At 41.1% G+C, this 22991-nt stretch overlaps 1 protein-coding gene across 1 annotated transcript in view; it reads left to right on the forward strand.

The window, feature by feature from the left end:
* The first annotated feature begins 2004 nt into the window (after positions 1-2004).
* The window catches only part of ap3b1a (adaptor related protein complex 3 subunit beta 1a), a 90140-nt gene continuing 69153 nt past the window's right edge, over positions 2005-22991 (forward strand). The window contains exons 1-4 of the mRNA XM_062554609.1: positions 2005-2259; positions 14514-14589; positions 18353-18427; positions 21148-21243. Coding sequence (XP_062410593.1) covers positions 2129-2259; positions 14514-14589; positions 18353-18427; positions 21148-21243 — 378 coding nt within the window. The 5' untranslated portion in view covers positions 2005-2128. The remainder of the gene's footprint in view (positions 2260-14513; positions 14590-18352; positions 18428-21147; positions 21244-22991) is intronic.

Raw genomic sequence — 22991 nt, forward strand, 5'->3', positions numbered from 1 at the left:
AAATCATTCATTATATGGAGAGTCGGCGTTATCGGCTTCAAAAGCGTTCCAGGCGTGAGCGTGGCTTCATGAGCTTCACGGGCGTCAAAAAAGAGTTGAGCCTCAGTTAACTTTATGGTAATTAGCTGTGACACGGTTCGGCGTCAACCAATTAGAATGTCAAACTTGCAGGATTGCTGCTTGTGGTTGGTTCGAATGTTTCACGTCTTGGCTTTGAAGCTTTCAGCGCTGAACTGGGTTGAGCATCGGGCTATGAGCTTCACCAGCGATTTTGACTCTTTTGACGGTTTCGGTCTGAATGCACAGTAACACACTCACTGGCCGCTTTCACACTGCACAGCAAGTCGGTCAGCAAATGCTAACTTCATGCACGGTCATACAGAAGTATTCCAAAGCCAAAAATATAGCTGATTATCCTGTAATCTGACGGGGTAGCAAACCACCAAAACGTCTGACTGTTCGCTAGTTGTTTTGCACCTCAGATGTTGTTTAACAAGTCCCAGCAACACAAATTCAAACTTGTACGGAAATGCATTCAATCAGGTCCTTGCCGTTTACCTAGCATCCACACTGTTCTTTCAGACATTGCAAAATATCTGTATCCACTGTAGTCTCCGAAACATAGCCTACCTGTTAATATTTGGCTTTCAGAAAACGAGACTTAATCACTGCATTTCAGTCGTTGCTTTCACCAAAGCCTACGCAGCTGCCAGTTAGCGTAGCCTATCCAACTGCCTGCAGCCTAGGCTACTTCCTAAACTTCAAAGATGCTGTCAGATTTTGTGGTTGTTTTGAAAGTGTCACCAAACTAAATAGCCTATTCTTCCGATGCCATGTTATCCGTCACTGTTCAACCCATAGACCTAAAAGAAACATATGGTTCAACCTCACGCCCAGTGCTTATGTTTACACCTAACCAAAGATCTTTAATTACTAGCTTTAACCCTCTCTGCCTACACCGTGGTGGCTTTTTTGATAAGAGAAATATTGCGCCTCCTTTTCTGAACATGCGCAGAAGGGAAGAGTAGCAGAGAACGATCCGATCCAGTGTACATGACAACTATTTCACTACCGGACGTGTCCGTTCCACCTCTTTCAATCCGACCCAAATTTCAATCAGATCGGCGATTTTCATTCCGATTGTCTTGTTTACATGAAGGAATTTCAACCCGATTAGGCCTGAATCGGATTAGAAAGGGTGCATGTAAACTATTGTCTGCAGCACTCATTCCCAGATTGACACGAAATCACCATGGTTGATGAGTGCTGCATCCCTCTCCAAATTTCAGAACGTCTCGCCCATTTTGAAAGCCTTTTTCAGAAATGTGAAGTGGGTGGAGTTATGGGGTGAAGTAACTCTTTAATACCCAAGTTAAGGCTGTATGCAGCCTCGATATGTCTAGATAACCTAGATATGTCTAACTTGCTTCGTAGGATACCCCACTGGCCACCCCTTGCTGGCGCCCCTGCTACTAGCCTATTATTATCGTTAGAATAGAGATTAAAAAGAATAAATCATTGTGCAAGTACTTTTACCGAAGTAGCCTACATTTAAAAGCAGACTTGTTTTACTTTTGCTTAACTAGGGATAGTTGCAATATTTCTCTTTTTAACTTAAGTAGGCTACTGAGTTTCAACTTCTTCTTCCACCACTGGGAATAATAACGAATAGTGACATCAGAAACATCAACACAAAATATCCTAAATGTGTCTTAACAAATGCCTGGCTTAAAGAGGTATACCTAGCCTACACGTTTTTGTTTACAGAAACATAAACTGTCTGCTTAGTTCTATTTTAATCCAATATTGTTGAGCATCTGCACGATAAGGTCCATGAGGGGGATTGGGAGGGAGGGCGGCGTTTAGGGTGTAACGCACTGTTTCCTTTTCGCCACGTTTTGTGGGGGCTGAACATCCCCTTTATCAGGTGCATCTTTCTCGTGCTTGTCATGTGACTACAAGTTCGCAACATCACTAACCCATACTTCCGGTTCTGCGTAGAAAGTTACACAGACTAGTTGGGATAGAACTTTCACTGTATGCAAACGGAGCTGCTATTATCATTTGATTAGAATAAGCTCCGTTGTAAGGTTTCTCTTTGGTTGCATAGTGTAATTGCCTATTAATCATGTCGACGAACAACCTGTCTTACAATGATCAGGGAGGACCGGATTCCGCTGTAGAAGTTGGACAGGAGACAACTCCAACCTCGTCGACCACTGGAGCAGCCTTCGGCCTGTTTAGTACTGATTTCAAGAAGTAAGTTTAGCCTTTCTTGGGAGAAGACAAAGTTTAACGTTAGAGTACAATGTTTGGCTTGAGTTTTCCATTATTGTTCACCAGCGCCTTCCACGACGGCGGTTTGCGCTATACTTGTAATGTCTGGCTGTCGGGTACATTTAGCTAGGCTATCTGGCGAAATATGATTTGGTCACCGCTATTCTGAGATTTACGACTGTGCTCCTATTCAACACATCATGTGCAAACACTAACGCCGCTGACGTGTGCCACACTTTGATAACATTTTGGTAGCTCTGCAACATGCATAACATAAATCTTATGAAAATGGTCAGCCCTACCACCCATTGAAATGTCAGAGTAATTGCATTCAAAAACGTAACTTAATGATACACCACCATGGAACAGGAAGTTTAATAAGAAAAACACAATCAGTGACAAGAACATGTCTGTCTGTGTTAAGCCTGTTTGAGACGTGACTCACTCGGATCTTTGTCTTTAAATTAACCCGCAAGTCTCGTATTGTTAACTTGGATCAGTTGAGTTCTACTACAATTAACACCCTGCGTCTAAATCCCGAATTAGTAGAGGCAGAGACACTTATATGAGGAGACACTGCACTGGAAAAATCGCCCATTGAAATGCATGGGCTAACTTCGTAACGCAAAGATGGCGGGTGTTTACACCGGTTAGCACGTCCCGCCTCTTCCAGTGCCGTTGCTCCAATCATTTTGCCGATCCTTGGCAGTCACGCATGCGCAGTCCAAGATTACCAGTAAGAAAAAGGCTTTTTAAGCGTTAATTTGATACAAAACCATCAAACCTTTTCGGGCGATTTTAGTCTGATTTTCATCGTGATTTCAAACGTGATTTTTATGTCCCTTACACCTCTGAACATGGACATCCAGCTCTCTCCCCATTAATTTAGATAGGGCCTGGGGCCGGTTTCACTAAGATAGACTGTGACTATAACTTAGACTTCCCAGTAAGCACAAGAACGTCTGCAAGGGGTCTTGCAGATGTGTCCGAAAGGTCTGGAAGGCGTCTTGCAGATGTATTCTAGAGAGCGTTTGCTCATCTGGCAGACGTATCTGATACGTCTTGCTAAGTTCTTCAAACAGCGTTTAGCAGCCGTATCCCAGATGCTCATCAATACGTCATAATAGGACATCCATCTCCCTAACGTCTTACAAAGATCTTATAAAGGTATTAAATATGATAAAGTTCTAGAACTACGACACACATTCTCAGTGAGATGCCGCCGCTGTTTGTAAGATCAAAATAAGACGTTCTAAATGGAACGCGATGTAATTAAACTGTTCAGATCTTTTCCAGGCGTCTCGGAGACGTATTTGTCTCTATTTGTGCTGACTGGGTTAAGGGTAGGCTATAGTCAGACTTAGCATAGACGTCTAAATAATAGTGTTGTACAAAGCAGTTAAGACACCGACTATCCTAAGTAGGACTAGATGCAAAGAATTGTGGGTAATCTGGGTATTTTAAGACTCTTTTCAAAACAAAAAGCATGGCCGACCGAGTGGACACCACGTAGCTTTTACTCACTCAGAGAAACTGTGCATTTTGGAGGAGTTTAACACGTATAAAGACTTTTTTGTGTCATGCATAGTGGCTAGTGTGGTTATCGTTGCTGGCTAACGTAACAGATAAATATTTTGCTCCCGTCTCGTCCTACCCATGTTCTATCCCACTTTACCTATCGAGGCAGCGTAACGTTAGCTGGCTAGGAAGCTTCGTTACTTCCACCAACCTACCAGTCCGCGTGCTCTTTTAATGTGTGCATAACAAGTTTGAGGTTGTTTACATTTTATTCGTAGGCAGGAACATACATTGTTGCCTTAATCTAGCCAGGTTAGTTTAAAGCAGACGCTGTTGACTCATAGGACTGAAGCCCTACATTAGCTAGCCATGCTAGCCTGCTTTCAAATGGATAAACTGACGTAATTTAGCAGCTTTTCTGTTGTTATCATGGTGATATAGCCCTTTAGACCCACGTTAGCCTGGGGGTGAGGTGTCTATTTTTTTTTAAGTCTAAAATTAGATAGTCTTAACTTTTGTGAAACTGGCTTACTTGCATTAGACTGATCTATAAAGAAACATAAGACCTATCTAAGCCATAGACCAGTCTAAACGACCTTAGTGAAACCGGCCCCTGGTCTTGTTACGGTCAAACTCGCTGCCCGACCCCATGGCCAATATGGCTGCCGAGTGACGTGACTTACTTTAAAAAGACTTTGGTAGAGGTCCTGTGTAGGGCTGGGATAAACGATTATTTTTTAAACGATTAATCTAGCGATTATTTTTTCGATGCATCGATTAATCTAACGATTCATTTTTTCACTTTGATTCGATTTCGATTCGATTCGATTATCGACTATCTCCCCACTAATTGACTAATTGCAATATATACATGTTGATTTACATATGTGAATGAAATAAAACATTGCAATGTATGTTTATTGCTCTTAAAATTCCTAAATGAAAGACTATGCAAGTGCAAAGTAATGCATTCTAAGTCAGAGGTAGCATTCAATAAAACCTTGATGCCTTGAAAACACCGGGAGTGTTGTCAAATTGAACTGTCATCAATAAAATGACAAGTTAAGTAGGCTTATTTTAAGTCTTTGGGACTTTGGGGCCATAGGGCCCACCTACACATACTGTATACCCCCATCAAATCATCATTATGATGATCATTATTATCATCATTATTATTATGCTGTATTAAGTGTACTTTCACTTCAAAGCAGTCAATGTTTTAAATGCTAACATTGTTCACAAAAAGTTTGTGAATAAATCAGACCTGCTTTAGTAATGTAAGATACAGTATAATTACAATAGCTTTTGCATGGTTGCATGATACTGAAAACAACAGCAATAATATGGGTGCTATTGTTTTGGGATGTTTCCCTCGTGCAAGCATCAAACTCTGGTAGGCAAATGGAGACAAAATTGACATGCTTTTTAATGAAATTCCATTTGAATCTCTGAATGTAAGGATTCAGGAAACACGTACCAACTTTAGTCTATGTATTACGACCGAGCAGATAGGCGTAAATCACTGATCTGGAGATTTTTAGATGAAAGACTAAGGCTACAATCTTTTGACCATATTCAAATTTGACTGAACTATACTCTGCTCTGTATCAAGAATCCACGTTATTCTATTAAATGTCGTTAAATAATTAAACAGCAGGTTGAACGGAACTTGCCACCAACGTTATCGATTAGTTTCAGTTTCTGTCGCGCAAACACGCACATGCATGCATTCAATGAACGCTCATACCAACACTTAATTGTGTTGCTGTATGTTTATTCACATCGAATTAGCACGTATTTCCTCCTGATTGCTGAAACTTTTGTTTTCTTTTTCTGTCGGGCCGCGGTTGCTTCATCAATTGCGCAGCAAATTATCAGGTGAAGCACCGAGCCTAATTTCACTCCACGCCTCACAGACCAGCAGTCTCTCTACATTGCGGACCGGTGCAGCTCCGTCCGCGGCCCATAGTTAGAGAAACGCAGAGGAAAGAGTGCGTGCTGCAGTGCCTTGCACTTTTGAAATTCTGAGGAGTCACTCACGTTGCCGCCAACCTTGTTTTGATTTTGACGACGTGTCGATTCGCATATTTTGAACCGACGTATTTTTTGCGTCGAACGAATCGGTTAAGTCGATGCGTTGTCCCAGCCCTAGTCCTGTGTAAGATTTGTATGCACTTCATTTAGCGGAGAATATCTCAACTGTTCTAGACTAATATGACCCCATTGAACAACGTGGGATGTGTGCCAAAATCTCTATCCGGGACGAAAGTCCTGAAAATGACCACAATAGGTGACACTATAGATCGTATTACACTAGAGGTGAATGGAACTTTTTTTTCCCTTTATAGATATCCTCAGAAACTTCTACCAGATTAATGTTCATATTAAGAGAAATACTTTTTGTATTACACTTTGTCTAATTAGTTTTTTAAATATGCAAATGAGCCAATATCTGATATATGCATACTTCTTGAAGCAACAGCTTTTCTGAGGTGATCGCAATGTTTATCTGACCATGTAGTGTAAAAATTCTGGTTTGATATTTGGGGGTCTATCAGCAAAGCTGCAGAGTTCGATACGCATAAGCGTTTACTCAATACAGCCAATCAAAATTGACTGTGAAGCCGCCAAACAGGAAGTGAGCTCATATTTCACCAACACGGTTTGTTGTATGAAGTCCAAACATTGGTAAGGGGACTCGTTAATTGATTGTGATGACGCACAAGGAAATTGTCATCGTTTGGACTCTATAGGGGGCGCTGTGATACAGAAAGTAAGCTTGTATCTCAGCAACGCTTTGATATACGAAGTTCAAACTTGGTATGTGGACTTGGTACCTGATTGTGAGGACGTGCTAGGAAATTGGAATTATTTGGCATCCATAGGGCGGGCTGCGGTACAGGAAGTGAGTTCATATCTCAGCAACACTTTGATGTACGACGGCCAAACTTGGCACAGGTACATGATATCTGGTTGTGAGGACGCACAATATATCTCTGTAACGTTTTGTTGTATGAAGGCCAAACTTGGCACGGGACATGGGGTGCCTCTCATTTGGTCTTTTATAGAACCTCCCTTCCTTCCTTGATCCTCGTCCTCACTGATCTAGATAAAGAATGATGGGGCGGCAACAATGGGATAGTCTATCCAGTGTAAGTTATAGATCAGTGGGAACGCCCCTCGAGGATCGAGGAGAGAGTTTGAGAGCCACCCATGGTATCTGGTTGAGAGGATGCACTAGGAAATTGGCATCATTTGGCATCCGTAGGGGGCGTTGATACAGGAAGTGAGCTCATATCTCACATTTTCAAAGTCCACTGAGCACATCTGGATTAGTGCACTATGATCCAGTTCAATGACTGCTTGTAATTGTCTGAATTGTGAATTCCACCTTGTTACATTTAAGACTGGAATGCTTCTTCCATTTCCAAAAACAGCCTCAAACGGATCCTTGAAGACCGTGCTACTATGCAGCAGACTGAAAAGTTTTGCCATTTTTGAGAGTGCCCGGGACATCGCTTTTACTTCCTTCATCCCATCCCCGATAACTAGTTGAAGACTGTGGGCAAAGCAGGAAAGCCGTTGACGGGAACCTAGAAGAAAGTCCGCATCTAGCTGTTACCCAACCATGTCCTCCTCATCCTCGCTGTCATCCTCACTGTCATCTGATTGTTCTGCCATGGTGACTAGGGATGCACCGATCCGATATTTGGATCGGATATCGGCCCCGATATGAACAAAATAGCTGGATCGGGGATCGGAAAAAATGGTCCGATCCATGGGCCGATCCGAATTTAATATAGTCTCAAAAAAAGGCTGAGCCATGACGCGCAACCAGCCATGACGCGCCGCTGTAGCAGCAGCTCACTGCTGCGGGTTAGAGTGTGCCTCACCTCACTGTGTGCTCTGAGTGTCTAAATTCATGGATGGGATAAATACAGATACATAATTTATGTCATAGGATCAAAAGAATATCTATACCAACCTCCATTTGTCATAGATTAATTACGATCTTCATGCGTTTTGTTGCATTTAGGCAACATGTTTAATGTGTAACAGTCAACACAAAATAGGCTACTCAAACTAAACACATTGTCATTTTCATCTCATCTGTATAAACTGTTCTTGGTATAAAGACATGCAATTGTTCAAATTGGCTGTTAAAAACTTTATTAGATAAAACGAACAACTTCTACCGTTTACCACCATTCAACTCCGTGTGAACTAATTAGTTTATCGTGGGGAAACTGCGGGACCGTACCACTATGAGAAAATAGAGGGGTTTCGTGGGTGACACGATTTTGGCAGGGGTGTTTCAATGTATGTGACCAATATGGGATTTTTATCTGCAAAATTGTTTTTTGTTAGATTTATTATTTAGTAATAACTGTGAACTTGAATTTGAATGCTGTTCCAAGTTGCTGCTGGTGTACAACTGTTTATTTTTAATACTAGTAATATAATCAATGATGATGATAATAATGATGATAATAATAATAATAATAATAATAATGAATATACATTACCTTTATATCTAAGTGTTATTTTGTTCGATTTTTTTAGGAAAGTAATGTTTAGTTAGGGAAAGAATGTTAAAGTCAAGCCTGATGCCTTTAGTCTTTTCCACATGGTAAGGTATACAGTTTATTAATTAACAATGGTATCGGATCGGTATCGGATATCGACCGATACGCAGAGCCCAGGCATCGGTATCGGTATCGGGACTGAAAAAGTCGGATCGGTGCATCCCTAATGGTGACCTTAAAAGCCTTTTTCATGTTCGCTGCATTGTCAGTGATGATAAAATCTACCTTATCACTGATATTGTAGTCATCCAGTATTTCATCAAAGGCAGCTGAAATGTTTCAGAGCTGTGACGCCCTTTGAATCTCCTGCAGTCGAGCAGGTAGGCCTTCAGAGTATACCCACTGGCCGAAGAGTCGAGAACATGAGCTGTGACTCCCATGTAAGATCTCATTGTGCGTTCTGACCATATATCAGCAGTAACAGAGATGGATTTCTGATCTACCAGACTGGCCTTGATGCACTCTTTCACTCTTATCACCAGTTGAGGTATCTCTTTGCCAGTTATGGTTGATCTGGAGATTGGGGTGTACCTTTGATCCATGGTGTGTAGAAAATGTCGGAAATCATTTTCCACGATTGATAGAGGTAGACAGCAGCCGATGATCAGGTCATGGATGATCGTTTGGTTGATAGCCTGCTGCCTTGATGAACAAGCATTGTAAACTTGAACTTGCGATGGTTGCTGCTGAAATGAATCAATCCTTGGCTGTGAATCCCCCTGTTGAAGTCCTTGGCGATACTCCTGCAGCCTGGAGATGGAAATACAAAAGCATCTTTAAGTTTGGTGGTGGAACAGAATAAAAGGCAGATATTATAAGCTTTAGGCCTATTTTAAAAATAAGTGAAATCTGTATTCCAAATCATTTATACATGTCCATACTGAGAAAAACTAAATAAAATTGTCTCTGAATTGTCAAACTATTAGCCTAGTAAATGGCTTTGTTTGTTTATTAAATGTTTTATCCAGACACTGACATGAAGGGAGAGCCATGTTTGCAGCAATATTTTAGTGTCGGTCTCAAACAAGGTTACAGTAGACTTTTGTCTGACTGGACATATAAAAAAAATGTCTTATCTTACAGAAGAAATTCTGCACACACAGTAAATGTGGGCGGGATGATTACTTTTATCTTAAATATAGCATGTAATTGAAAATGTTATCTGCGGCGCCCTTCAGCAGGCTAAACAATTTCAGTGTAGCATTCGTCTTTCAATTGAGATCGTAGCCACTCTCACTTCCTCATAAGTCAAATTCTATGAAATGCATGTGGCCTACAGTTTATTATGATCAGATCACACTGTATAACATGTTAACAACAAAGTTATGTTATATTCAGTTGCATAAATTAACAAGCAACTTGGCAATAGGGAGGGAAAGTGAAAACCAGCGCCCCAAGTGGTTGCGTTCCTATCGAAGAGCAGCTCCAATGTTAAGTCCCATAGACCGACTTTTCAAAAAAATACTACGCAGCTATACCAGCGATCTTATCCACCAAAAATATTTTTCAGCCGGCATACTGTAATAATCTACTAACTGTGAAAATATCAGACTCTATTTCGCCTTATTTAAAAAAAACGTAATTGCTCGTTTCATTTCATAAATGGACTACAACTTCAAGTGACGTGACACCCTTCGACGACGTTACTCACCTAGCATGGTTTGTTTATTAGCCTGTTAGCTAGTTGGTTAGTTAGTAGACAATCACACTTACTGCCAGCTCTTGTGTGAGTAGGAGCACAACACAAGTTATCCCAACATAAAGGTAATTACCACGCGGTTTACATCGCTCTCTGTTATTACAAAAATATGATAAGCAAGTTAAGCAAATTGCCGTTTTGATCAGTTGGAGATGGAGCGCCCAAACTGGTGACGTCAAATGCTACTGTAGCTAGCTACTGTAGTTCGTTATCACCATGTTACAAACAAACTCAAAACAATTAAACTGATCCTAAAAAATAAAGTATGACCACTAGAAGCAATAGAGCTGACCTACATGGATAGCATATTGAAGGCATTTAACTAACTTCCGATCGTGGGCCGAGATATATTTTTTCTAAAAGAAAATCCCATCCACTCCCGCTAGCCTCTAGGAACGCAACCACCAGGTGGCGATGAGATTACTTTCCCTCCCTATATATATTAATTTTGCTCCGTTTCATTTTCAGAGACGTGCAGGGCATGGTGGCGCCTCCTGCTAGTTAGAATAACGTCAGTAGCTAGCTGGCTGTTGCTAAGCCTCTCAACCTAAAACTGAGGAAATAATCGCCAATGTCAGATATTAACATTCCCAAAATGAACCACCTTTTACGCAAATATGACACACAGCTACCACCATACAGTATCGAACTTATAACTTTACGGCTGACTTAACCTGATGCAACGTTTATTTTACCCTACAGTTTATTTCACCCTACGTTTACTTTACCCTCGTAAACGCTCGAGCGTTTGTGTGCCTGCTACCATCTGTAACACAAGGACAGTTATCACACAACCACAAATGTGATTCACGACAACCAATCGCTTATTCCACATCCACAATCGTTTGATTTTGTATACCTCATGAAACCAGTAATACCACACATACAGTAAGTGATGATAACTATGTCCAAAGCATATTACATTGGCTTATCTTCCGCTATAGCTAATGTCGTGTTATGTTAATGTTAACGGTAGCCAAGTAGCTGCGTAAATGCTGCTTGTGTGCGCAACGCTCTGTCATTTTGATGCATAGGCCATAAAAAAACTTTTGTTTATTTTAGAGAATATACAGTGCAGTGATGAGTTGGGAAGTTATGGTAGGCTAGGCCAATTTGGAGTGAGGGTACATACAAAAGGGAAATGGTCTCTCTACTCGTAGATGCCTGCTGCTAAGCACACCTGCACTGCCGGAGATTGGAGTAACTGAGCTGGCGTTTCTCCTCAGCTGCAGACTGATGGCCAGCAGTTAATAGAGATCGCTAAGACATGTGACTAAAGTCATCAAAACACAAAGAATTATGGGTAGGTTTGGCTCGCCTGATGCCAGCCCATGTAAACTAGTGGGTCTGGGTCTATGATCTGGCATGATAATAATGAAAACTAAGCGTGAAAAAATTGTGTGAAAAACAGTTATAATCTCGCGCTTCCTTAGTGCTGCTATCCAAGCCATTCCTCGCCTTTTTGTCACCTCTGAAACATGACGTATACTATTATTTTTCTACGCTGGAAAACTATAAAAGATAAGCTTCATCCCAGCAAACAATTAACGTTCTGCTAACTTTCACTAACGTTAGCTTTTGGTTCCCCTATGGTTCGTTTTTCAGCAACCTACTAATAACGTTTAGAGAACGTTATCTCCAGGTTGTCAAAACAAATAACGTTCCCCTAACGTTTTTATAACTAAAGAAAAAAACGTTATATTCTGGTTGAATCCCAGCAAGCAAATAACGTTAGCCGCTGGTTCTCCTGTGGTTAGTTTATCAGTAACCTTCTAATACCCTGGAGAGAACGTTAGCTCCAGGTTATCAAAGTTTCCCGAACGTTATTACAACTAAAGAAAAAAACGTTATATTCTGGTTGCATTTCTCTTTTCACACAACGTTGCTACTTAGTTGTTTTTAGGTATCTTATTTGTATAACCATATCGGTATTCTCTGGTTATGTGCGTGGGGTTGCTTGATGAAAATCGCCCCAGAGTTTCTATGAGTTTCCAATTGAACACGGCCAGCAGCCACACTGCAAAGTCGGAATAATTTGTTGCAAAATCGACATATAGCCCTATTCTATTCTTCCCCCTCTGTTGGATTGATATTCGGCCGACCAAAGCCAGCCCGTCAGCTAAAGGGGCCAGCGCGAGGTTGAGAAACTTTCATCTCGGGTCCGTGAGTTCTGGGGTGTTGTTTTAGCAGACTCAACCTCGCTAACTTTAAGACATTTGGATAACACAGAGATAAAGTTACTCACGTAGGCTGGCTGTATGGTATCGATCACATTCTTCACATCGTTCTCCATGCACTTGTTCCATTAAGTCCAAGGCTTTTAAAAACCACTACAGGGTAAACCAGGTGGAAGAGCTAGCTAGCCATAGTCCCAGGCAGGCACACAACGATTTCATGCTAACTAATCTGACGAATAGTTTTGGATTAATCCATAATCGATTAGAGTGGCACCTGAAATGCATTCATGTTTTTAAAGCTTTATTTGTTATGAAAATATGATGATGAGGACTCCAATGAATTATTTCTCAAACGTTGAGGCTGCATCTTAAACAGCACAATGTTCCCGGGGGAGAATTGTTTTATATTAACACGTAGTCCAAGTTATAGCCTATGTTACTGTGCTGTTCACTCAGCCTATCCCACAATTCCCAGTCCCAATTTAAAACAAAATAAACCAAAATCCATCATAATTCTGAACCGAGGACTTTTAATGGCATACGATGCAATAAAAACAGCCAGTTTTGAATGTTGAAACAGTGTGTTAGGCTAGCGCCTGCTCTGCTTATGTTTTGATCTGACTAATCGTTTATTATAGGAAAAGACACCGTAGACAAGAAAGTATTAGACCTAACCGCATTTAAATACTTAGCTGACATGTAGACATATTAACGGGCCGTATTCGTCGCAGTTCAGCAAGCAGCTAATGGTAAGTGAAGATTCATATACTATATAGTCATTGCCTTAGCCATCAGAGACATTCGCTCTCCCAGGTTACAGATGGGCTGTCGTCGCAGACGGCGAGTGTGCAGCGAGCAATGCAAGAATGTCACGATAATTCTACATATTTTTTCCCCCTTTACACTTTGTTGCTGGGAGGTTAGGGGAACGTTAATGCAACCAAATATAATAAAGTTCCCTAAAGGGTAGGAGAACATTCTGCTAACCAAAATAAACAACCAGAAAAAAACGTAGTATTTTCGTCAAGAAAACTTTCCTGGGGAACCTTGTGGCAACTTTCGCAACTTTCAGGCAACGTTTTCCTAACCAGAAAAAAAACGTTCTAAAAACGTTCTCCTAACCAGAAATTGTTAGCTGGGATGTTACTCTATTGAATTTTATAACACAGCAGGTAAACGGCATTTCGACAACTGCACTTCGTTGTTCCCGCACGTCAGTAAAACAACTTAATTTTGGGCCACCTATTCCCAAAATGCGTTGCGTTTTACGTCACGTTCTCAATCTCTATTCTGGTTACAGCAATTCTGACGTTACGCACATGCAACTGGTGTATAGAATTCGGGGCAGCAGAAACAGCCAAGTAAAGCGGGTAGCACCGTAAATCGATTAGGACATTGATGGGGCTTGGTGATGTCTAGCATAAGCTAAAACTGCTGGACAAGTCCCCCCGGCTAACTTCTACATAGTAGGCTACACAAACATTTAATGAAATGGATCAGCACGCACGTAGCACAAACGATCCCAACTATTTTGAGGAGATTTGGACGCTGAATGGGGCTGAATGACGTCACGCTTGTAACGAAGCGTGATAACATTTGTGCAGCTATGTTTTTTAAGTTATTTTTCACGGCACAAATCAGCACAAACGTAGCAAAAACGATTGAGACCATTTTTGGGAGTTTTGGACATTGATGGGGGGCTGGTGACGTCACGCGAGTAATAAATAAAGCATAATAACGTAGAAAACATAGTAGCACAAATGTTTCTTTTAACGGCACAAATCAGCACAAATGTAGCACAAACGATTGAGACCATTTTTGCAAGATTTGGACATGGATGGGGGGCTGGGTGACGTCACGCGTGTAATAAATAAAGTGGAATAGCTTTAAAAACAAAGTAACACAAATGTTACTTGTAACGGCACAAATCAGCACAAACGTAGCTCAAATGATTGAGACTATTTTGGGGAAATTTGGACAGGTATGGGGGGCTGAGTGACGTCACTGGCCAGAAAAAGTAAAGTTGAATGACTTAAAACCCTTAACAGCACAAACGATAATTTCTACGGCACAAACCGGCACAAACGTAGCACAAATGAATGGCAGTGTTTTTAAACATTTTTGAATAACATGGGTGGCCAGCTTCACGCAGGTTTGCATTGTTCCTTTTTTATAAAAAATAAAAAATGCCAGCATATTGGGATATAATTTTAGGAAGGTATGTCTACTTCATCACTATGTCTGTCTTTTTGGCAGGAATGATGACCTGAAAGAGATGCTGGAAAGTAATAAAGAGTCGATGAAGCTAGAGGCAATGAAAAGGATTGTGGGGGTGAGTAAGAATGTCTAAAACACTATACCATACAAGTTAACACTTTACATTGCAGATCGGTAATAAGTGGGTAATGTTATGGTAATATGTATGCAATTTAAAGGTAATAATATTTTTAAACCACATATTACAAATAATTAATGTGTAATTTCTAGGCAATTACTGTGCAATTACCATACAACAACAATGCAAATAACTTGGGTTTCAGGGTAAAATAAAATGGTAATAACTGCTGTAAATATGTACTTCCTGAAGCAATACGTCTTTTCGACTGCCAGTGTGAACTAAGCCAAAGAAGCACACGCACTTCAAACTAATGCGTTTCACAGGCAGGCTAAACCGAGCGCGTTATTTAGGCGCTCCGTTTGCTAAAATAGTTTAGAATAGGCTACTCTATTTTGTTTTCACACGTAGCCTACGTGTTGCTATCACATCTGATGTAGCCAGTTGCACTGATCATGGAAGGTGGTTGATGTGGCCTCCCTGTCAGTCTCACACGCGTGCATTGTATTGCAGTGTATTATTGCCTATACGCAAAAAAACGTATCAGACCTTTTAAGCTCTCACGGGCCACATAGCCTACTGTATCAGATCCTTTAAGCTCTCGCGGGCCACCTTAGTGGTTGGGAATGAAGACCAACAGCTGGGTTCAAAGTATATTTTTTGGGCTTTTTTATGCCTTTAATGATAGGATAGTAGAGAGAGACAGGAAGTGAGTGGGAGAGAGCGTTGGGGTGGGATCCGGAAAGGATCAAGGGGCGGGAATCGAACCCGGGTTGCCGGCATGCGGTGCAGGTGCCCCAGCCAGTCGTGCCACGGCTGGGGCCTGAATGTGTTTTTTAACAGGTTCACCACAGGACCCTCAGCTTTCCCCTCCCACTCAAACCTACCACCCCTTCATCTGCGTCCTCACACCTCCTCAACCCTCCCGATCACCACCATGAACTGCAGCAGAGCACCATTAGCAACCTTCCCTGCACCCTCTACCTCCCCTATCAGCCTGTCTGTTTCCAGCAGCCAGGTCCTGAAGGCCTGTATACAACAGCTATGCAAGATTCTGCCTATTTAACATCAACTTGTGTTAGGGGAAGGTTCCAGTGTTGTGGACGGCATCACGTCATGTTCCAGTACCCAAGAAGTCTTCTCCATCTGGCCTCAACGATTACAGACCAGTGACTAGGGGTGTCACGATACCAAAAAATCAGTAGTCGGTGCCAATACCAGCAAAATTACACGATTCTCGATGCCAAATTCGATACTACCGTATAAAAAAAGGATTTTCTAAAATCCCATGTACTTAATGAATTTCTTTAAATATTTGCAGAATACTGAAATATAATTTCTACAGTGCATAACAGAATACAGTATCCAATTGCAAGCATATCACATAGGCTTACACATAATTAATTCAATCACTTTTCTAATGGATTGTAGCCTACTGTATAAAAACCAACAACTTGCATCGCCTTTTTATCGCTTTGCTTTCATATAATGTGAATGATTTTTTTTACAAGATGCAAAGTCTTTATTTGAAACACACACACATTCTGTAACTATTCATACATTCTATATACTGAAATTTCTGATCTTCATAACAGCAAACTTTATGCAGATTATAGCCAACTATTCATATTACAACTCCACCTCTTACATTCAGCCGTCTGGTTGAAGCCTCAAAATATTGTAAACAAAGTAGCAGGCTAATCTTATCATAGGCTACTCTACTGGTTGGACTGTTCAGTATCCCCACATGTGTTTAAGTTTCAAGGTAACCTACTTTTTCTCCTTGGGACAGGCCCTTTTAAGTCTTGGAGTTGAAAAACATTGGTATTGAGATGGTCAGTCAACTTGAATGCAAGTTTTAATCAAATGTCTGCTGCATAGCCTGCTAATGATGCTAACCGGATTTTAAACAGCAATTTAGCTAGTCGTCTTCTGTGCGTCATTGCGTTCACGATTGTGAATGTTTTATTTGGATTAAATGTGCATGTCGTGGGCGGGTGTCCATTGACCACGCACGAGAGCGGGCCAAGGAGAGTGAGCTTACTTCTACGGTTTGGTAAAGTTGCACGCATAGTCTACAAACGATGTGGAAGAAGAACTATCCACCCGGGCAGCGTCAGGTGCATCAGTACGACCACGCTTCCAGGAATGATTGGTTGGTTTTCATGGAGACAGACGCTGTGTGCACGGAGGGGACTGTGTGTGTGTGCATGCATGAGAGACAGACGCGTGAGTGACAGAGAGGGAGAGCAGGGAAAGGAAATTCAGCTTAACGAATGTTGCGTGTTTTTCAATAGCGTTGAAAAATAGATAAATAAATAAAATAAAAAGTAACGAAACCATATGTGGCGGCCGGTGCTGAATCTGTGGCGCATCGCCTCAAATTAGTCTATGTGTGGGAAACACTGTATTGCCCCCATCAGTTCCGGAAGAGTCGCAGCACCGATGCTTATGCTGGCGTCGGTGCTTACGGTGCTTCGAAAAAATGGGCATCGCCGGTGTTTTTTAATTTTGGAATCGAGAGGTATCGCAAGTATCGGTTCTCGTGACATCCCTACCAGTGACATTAACATCACACTGCATGAGGGTGCTGGAGAGATTCGTGCTGGGCTGGCACACCTCAGACCTCAGGTGACCCCCTCAATGGACCAAATGCAATTTGCCTACTGACCTGAGGTTGGTGTCGAAGATGCCATCATCTACCTGCTTCAGCGAGCCCCACAATCACCTTGATGAAGTTGGCAGTGCAGTGAGAATAATGTTCTTTGATTTCTCCAGTGCCGTCAACACCATACAACTTGTATTGCTATAAGAGAAGCTATACAGGATGCAGGTTGAGACTTCCATAACATCATGAATCATTTATTACCTGATGGAAAGACCACAGTTCATACAGATGGGAGGATGTATGGCTGAGCAGGGGGTTAGCAGCACAGAAGCACCGCAGGGGACTACTCTCTTTTCCTCTTCACATTATACACATCAGACTTTCAGCACAACTCTGCAACCTGTCATCTGCAGAAATTCTCTGAGGACTCTGAGGCTGTGTGAAGGATCAGGAGGAGACTGTGTATAGAGAACTGGTGAACAGCTTTGTGACGTGGTGTGGAAAAACGGCTACTCTAAATGTGGCCAAGACAAAGACAAAAAATGTTTGTTGACTTTAGGAGGGCTAGGACAAAATTGAACACTCCATCATTGGTAACAAGGTGGAGGTAGTGGAAAACTACAAGCATCTAGGTGTACTGTATGTGGTGGAATGAGTTGCCCAGTACTCTCCGTTCCTGCAGTAGTTTTGGATCTTTCAAGAGGGGTCTTAAGCTTACCACACACACAAAGATAATCAGGCTGATTTTGCCCCGATTTCCCCCAGAAGACCAAAGACAGAAAATGGCCGATTATCTTAAGATCTTAAGATTATTTTATGAGATTCTCTTGTAAGAGTCAAAATTTCCCGACAATTGCCTCGGAACACGTTTGGCGCTGATGATCGTAAATATTAGACATGTTCAATATTTGCAACTGGAAATCCTGTAGTTTGTGGGGTGTTCCGAGGGCAGCCGAGAAAGATTTTTTATTTTCATGTGCTGAAAGTTACTCTGATTAATTTGATTTTGGTCCCGAACGCAAGTTGTAGGAAACTGTAGGAAAATGTATTGCAAAATGTGTTGGTTATTGAGAAACGTGAGTGTAATTCCTTGATAAAGTGTATTCAGATTTGCTCAAATTGTGATTTTGTTTGATCTCCTGTACTTTTTAGTTGATAGCCAAGGGGAAGAACGCCTCTGAATTATTTCCAGCCGTGGTGAAGAATGTGGCAAGTAAAAATTTAGAGGTAAGACCACATACGCACACACACACACACACACACACACACACACACACACACACACACACACACACACACACACTCAGGATTTGGCTAAAATGCTTTCTGAGAAATTATTCTTAAGCCCAGTCATGTCAGACATTGTTTGTTACGCAAACCTGGCCAGTAAAGCTAATTCTGATTCTGACATACAGTATTTGTATAGAATTTATATTATGAATATTATCAGGTAGGGGTGTAAATCTGAGCCTTCATGACGATTCGATTCAATATCAATTTCTTAGGTCAGCGATTTGATTATTTTCGATTATTCAGAATTCCCGCCGATACGATTCGATATGATTCGTTTAGATTTTTACATGATATCTATTAAGTTTTTTTTTAAAAATCAACAAAAATAGTTTATTTGCCTTTTATTGAGAATAGGCCTACAGAAACAGTATTCTATTCACATGATGTGTATGTTACAGTATAAACTGGGCCAAAATATCTTTCTACCAGCCACAAAACTTTTATTATTGAAAAAACGTGTAGAACTGATCTGCATCCATCTTGCAGCCATGTCTTTGATCTTTATGTTCTGAGTTCATTGTGAGATGCACTTTAAATTAGTCCCTTGTGTCTATAGTGCAGTTTCTTCCTCCACATGCGGTGACATGCTGATTGTAGGCCTAAGATAAGCTAATACAAATTGTAGGCCCAAATATATCCGCTATTGCATATGTGCATTTTGAGTGTATTTAATATTGGAAGATTATTAGCTAAACGTTTAACCTGTTTAAGCCTTCACTGTATTGGCGATGTGAGATTAAATAGGTGGCTGTCACATGAACTTGTGTTCACAAGGACGTGAACTTGTGAAAACAAGTTGGAAAGATTTTGTAGCGGTACAGGCTACGATAGTTGTAGGCTGTAGATGCATGTCACTGTTAAAAATAAATCTGTCCACAAATGGAGGACTTTTTGGTTCTAAGGAACATGCTCAGCCAAGACAGTATGAAACAAACACAAATCATAATCTGCAGCATGTTTAACTAACGGGATAAACGTGAAGATTTCCCAAAAACTTTAAATTGATTCGTTTAGACACTCGTTTCTCCAATTCCACTTCGTCCTTCTAACACCTGCTACTCAGAACACAGATATGTTTAGAACACGTAGCCTAACTTGTAAAACGACACTGTTACTAAAACTTGATATTCATTAATATAATGAGTAATGACTAACGTCACCGTTAGCATGCTCACTTGATCTGACTAATCCATCAGATGTTTTCCACAGGGAAAAAACATGTGCATCAGGTGAAGCTATGGTAGGCCTTACTAAATGCAAAACATAGTCCACCAACTTATGCGATGACAAAATTTGCAGCCTATAAACGCTTTGTTGTGGTGCTGAAAGTTTACAGTGAAGCATGTCAGCAACCCGCCAATGGCGAATGACCTTTATTCTCGCCAATGCAGATTTTCACTCACATTTGGCGAGTGGCGGCGGGTGCCAATTTTAAACATCTATAAGTTATGGTAGAAGCCTGTAATGAGGATAGCGCTACCCGCAGATTAGGAGTAGGTTGTACGCATACGACCTGAAAATAAACAGGCAGCAAAATATCAAAAATAAATACATTAATCGATTATCTTGCGGACGTATCGATGCATCGAATCAGCGGCTGTATAATTGATGCATCGATACCAATCAATTAATATTTACACCCCTATTATCAGGGCCCGAGCACTGGATGGTGTGAAAGCCCTATTGTTTTTGTAAGGGTTGTTGTTGTTGCTACTATTACTATTGCTATTATTATTCAGGCCCGAGCACCCAGAGGTTATTCTGATTTTTCTTTTTCTTTCTTGGCCTCAATTTTGAAGCTCTTCTCCTAGAGCTTCAACTCATGTCAAGTTAGTATACATGATGTCAAGATGTTGATTTTAAAGGGATATTCCGCCATTTTTGGAAATAAGCTCATTTTCCACCTCCCCTTGAGCAAAACAATTGATATTTACCTTTTTCCTGATCCAGCCACCAGAGACACGTTTTAAATGGGAAAATTACCGGAAATCTTAGTCACTTTTAAACATGACGCTAGCAGTCAAGATGGTACTGGTCTAATCCGTTTCAATGATCTATGCTAGGCTGAAGCTAAAAGTTGTACCGCCAGACTCACAGAATGGCTGGATGAACGGGAAAAAGGTAAATATCAATTGTTTTGCTCAAGGGGAGGTGGAAAATGAGCTTATTTCCAAAAATGACGGAATATCCCTTTAAACATACTGTATGTGGTGCTTTCTCTCTCTCTCTCTCTCAATCACTCTCTGTATCTCACTGTAATGCTATGTAAGTAACCATGGCAAGCGATTTGCGTGCCACCTAAAATGGCCACACCTACGAGTTCGAAGAAAATTGCGACGGAACTCCCTAATCTGAATAGCATGAAATGCCTATTCGGTTATTAAGTGATGGTGCTATAACGGCATAATAAACGGATCCAACGGCTTTCAGAGCCGCTCGCCTTTCTCCATAGACAGTAAAATAAACGATTTTCCGCTATTCAGAGTAGACTTTAAGAAAATTGTCATTGCCACAGTATACATTAGTGCTGTCAAAATGACTGATTAACCCAAGTGATTAATCTACATCAGGATCAGGATCACTACAGCCTTTTAAAGTGTCATTACAGATCATATGCTGTGATTTGGTATCTGAAGAGTTAATATGCTTTTCAGCTCAAGAAGTTGGTGTATGTATATCTGGTCAGATATGCAGAGGAGCAACAAGATCTTGCCCTTCTATCAATCAGTACCTTTCAGCGTGCTTTAAAGGTGAGTTTACCCTCTCCCTCTTCATTTCTGCCAATTGACCCGCCACTAAGTCCCGCCCCCCTTACTTATTGTTGCTAAGTCCGATAATTTCAGACCAAAGTTGGACCTCAATGGTAGCTGTAAGCCTGTCTGTAAAAGTTACTGCCCAAGAGGCTCATTTAGAGAGCCAAGGACCTGATTTCATTTAGAATCTGTTGCACAACTCCAGTATGACATGGAGACACATGAATACAAATTAATATCTAGGTTTGTTGGGTGACAGGGTTGGGTGGCTTTTCTGACGAGGCGATGCTAGCACATAGCAGCAGTTAGCTAGCTATGCTAATGTTGGTTATCTACGAGTCTCCTCTAAGTGACAATCATATTATACACAATGCTGGCAGTGTTGAGAATAATAAACATCCTTGTTTATTACTTACATTGAGTTGACTGTGTGGCTTAATTTCACGTGTTGTTGGACCTTCCTTTTTCAAATCACTATACAATCCCATAAAAATCACGGCTCCCAATGCATTTCCATGGAACCATAAAGTGAAGCTGTCGGAGTTTGTCTTCAAATGCGGAGCTACTGCACGGTCATTGGCTCATCCGCGTTCGATGGGAAGGGCTGGCGAAGGGTCAGTTGTACCAAATGTAGTTGAGGGATTAGTATTATCCACAGAACACACATACACATACACAAGAACAGACATGAGGCAGTCACAAAGAAAAATTTGAGGAGATTGAGGAGCCCCCAACTGAAAAAAAAATCACTTTTAATCTTGATTTAAGATTAATAACACTTGTTTAGATTTTATTTGATAAGCAGTTTTTGCACTGTAAGGAGCATTGGAGTATTTATCTCAAAAAATGCAACTGCAACGCAGTCACACTGGGAGCAAAGAAGACAATGGCCCTCATTTATGAAATGCGCTTATTTCCACGCAAAGCATGGCATTTATCAATTTGAACGTAATCGGTGGCTACGCTCGAATCTCACGTCTAGTTTTTCAGGCGGCATAGCACCGTGCAGCAGTTAATCGCCGGTGGATTAGAAAGTTGAAGAGTTGAATTCCAGGAATATCTCGGATATAACACTTTCCTGTACATGTGTAGCCTATTTGCTGTAATGTAGCCTATTATATTGACACATTTGATGGCTTAGGATAGCCATATAGGAGGCGATTACGTTCTCTTTGGCAAACGCAACATTCATGAATAATATATTTGTAGTTATTTTCAAAGGGCAAATTTCAGTGTCGTATGGGTTTGTAATTAATGTATTTATAGTATGATGCGTTCTCTCTGTGAAAATAAAGTCTGTTGCGCTTAAATCGCTCTAGTTTCTCGCCTTCCTTGATGACACTTCTAGCTGTCATGTTGCTCAAGATCACAAATGTTTCTCTTTTGGACGTATAATGCTAGCCTGGCAAGCCAAACTATACATTAAATGTATAGTCTGGAGTCGGACCATTCACAGAGCTGAAGCCTGTGGGTGGGATGAATCGTTGTCTTTCAAACTGTCTCTGCACGTAATAGGCCAGCACTTGTGACCAATCGTAGCCGGTCGGCAAAACCGCAAATACATTCTTCTTTAAAACGAATGACTTGAGTGCTTGAGTGGAAGTCTGACTCTTCCAAAGTTGATGACAAAGCCGATTCAAACGAGCGCGCTTCGTTAGCCTCATCCATCTTCGTTGTTCTCTATGGTTGTTCTGCTATCTCGCTGTCGCGCAGCTCTGTCGCCACCATGCTGAGGCGGGCTCAAG

Source organism: Sardina pilchardus, chromosome 14 (assembly GCF_963854185.1).
Source record: "Sardina pilchardus chromosome 14, fSarPil1.1, whole genome shotgun sequence".
In the NCBI taxonomy this organism is placed as follows: Eukaryota; Metazoa; Chordata; class Actinopteri; order Clupeiformes; family Clupeidae; genus Sardina; species Sardina pilchardus.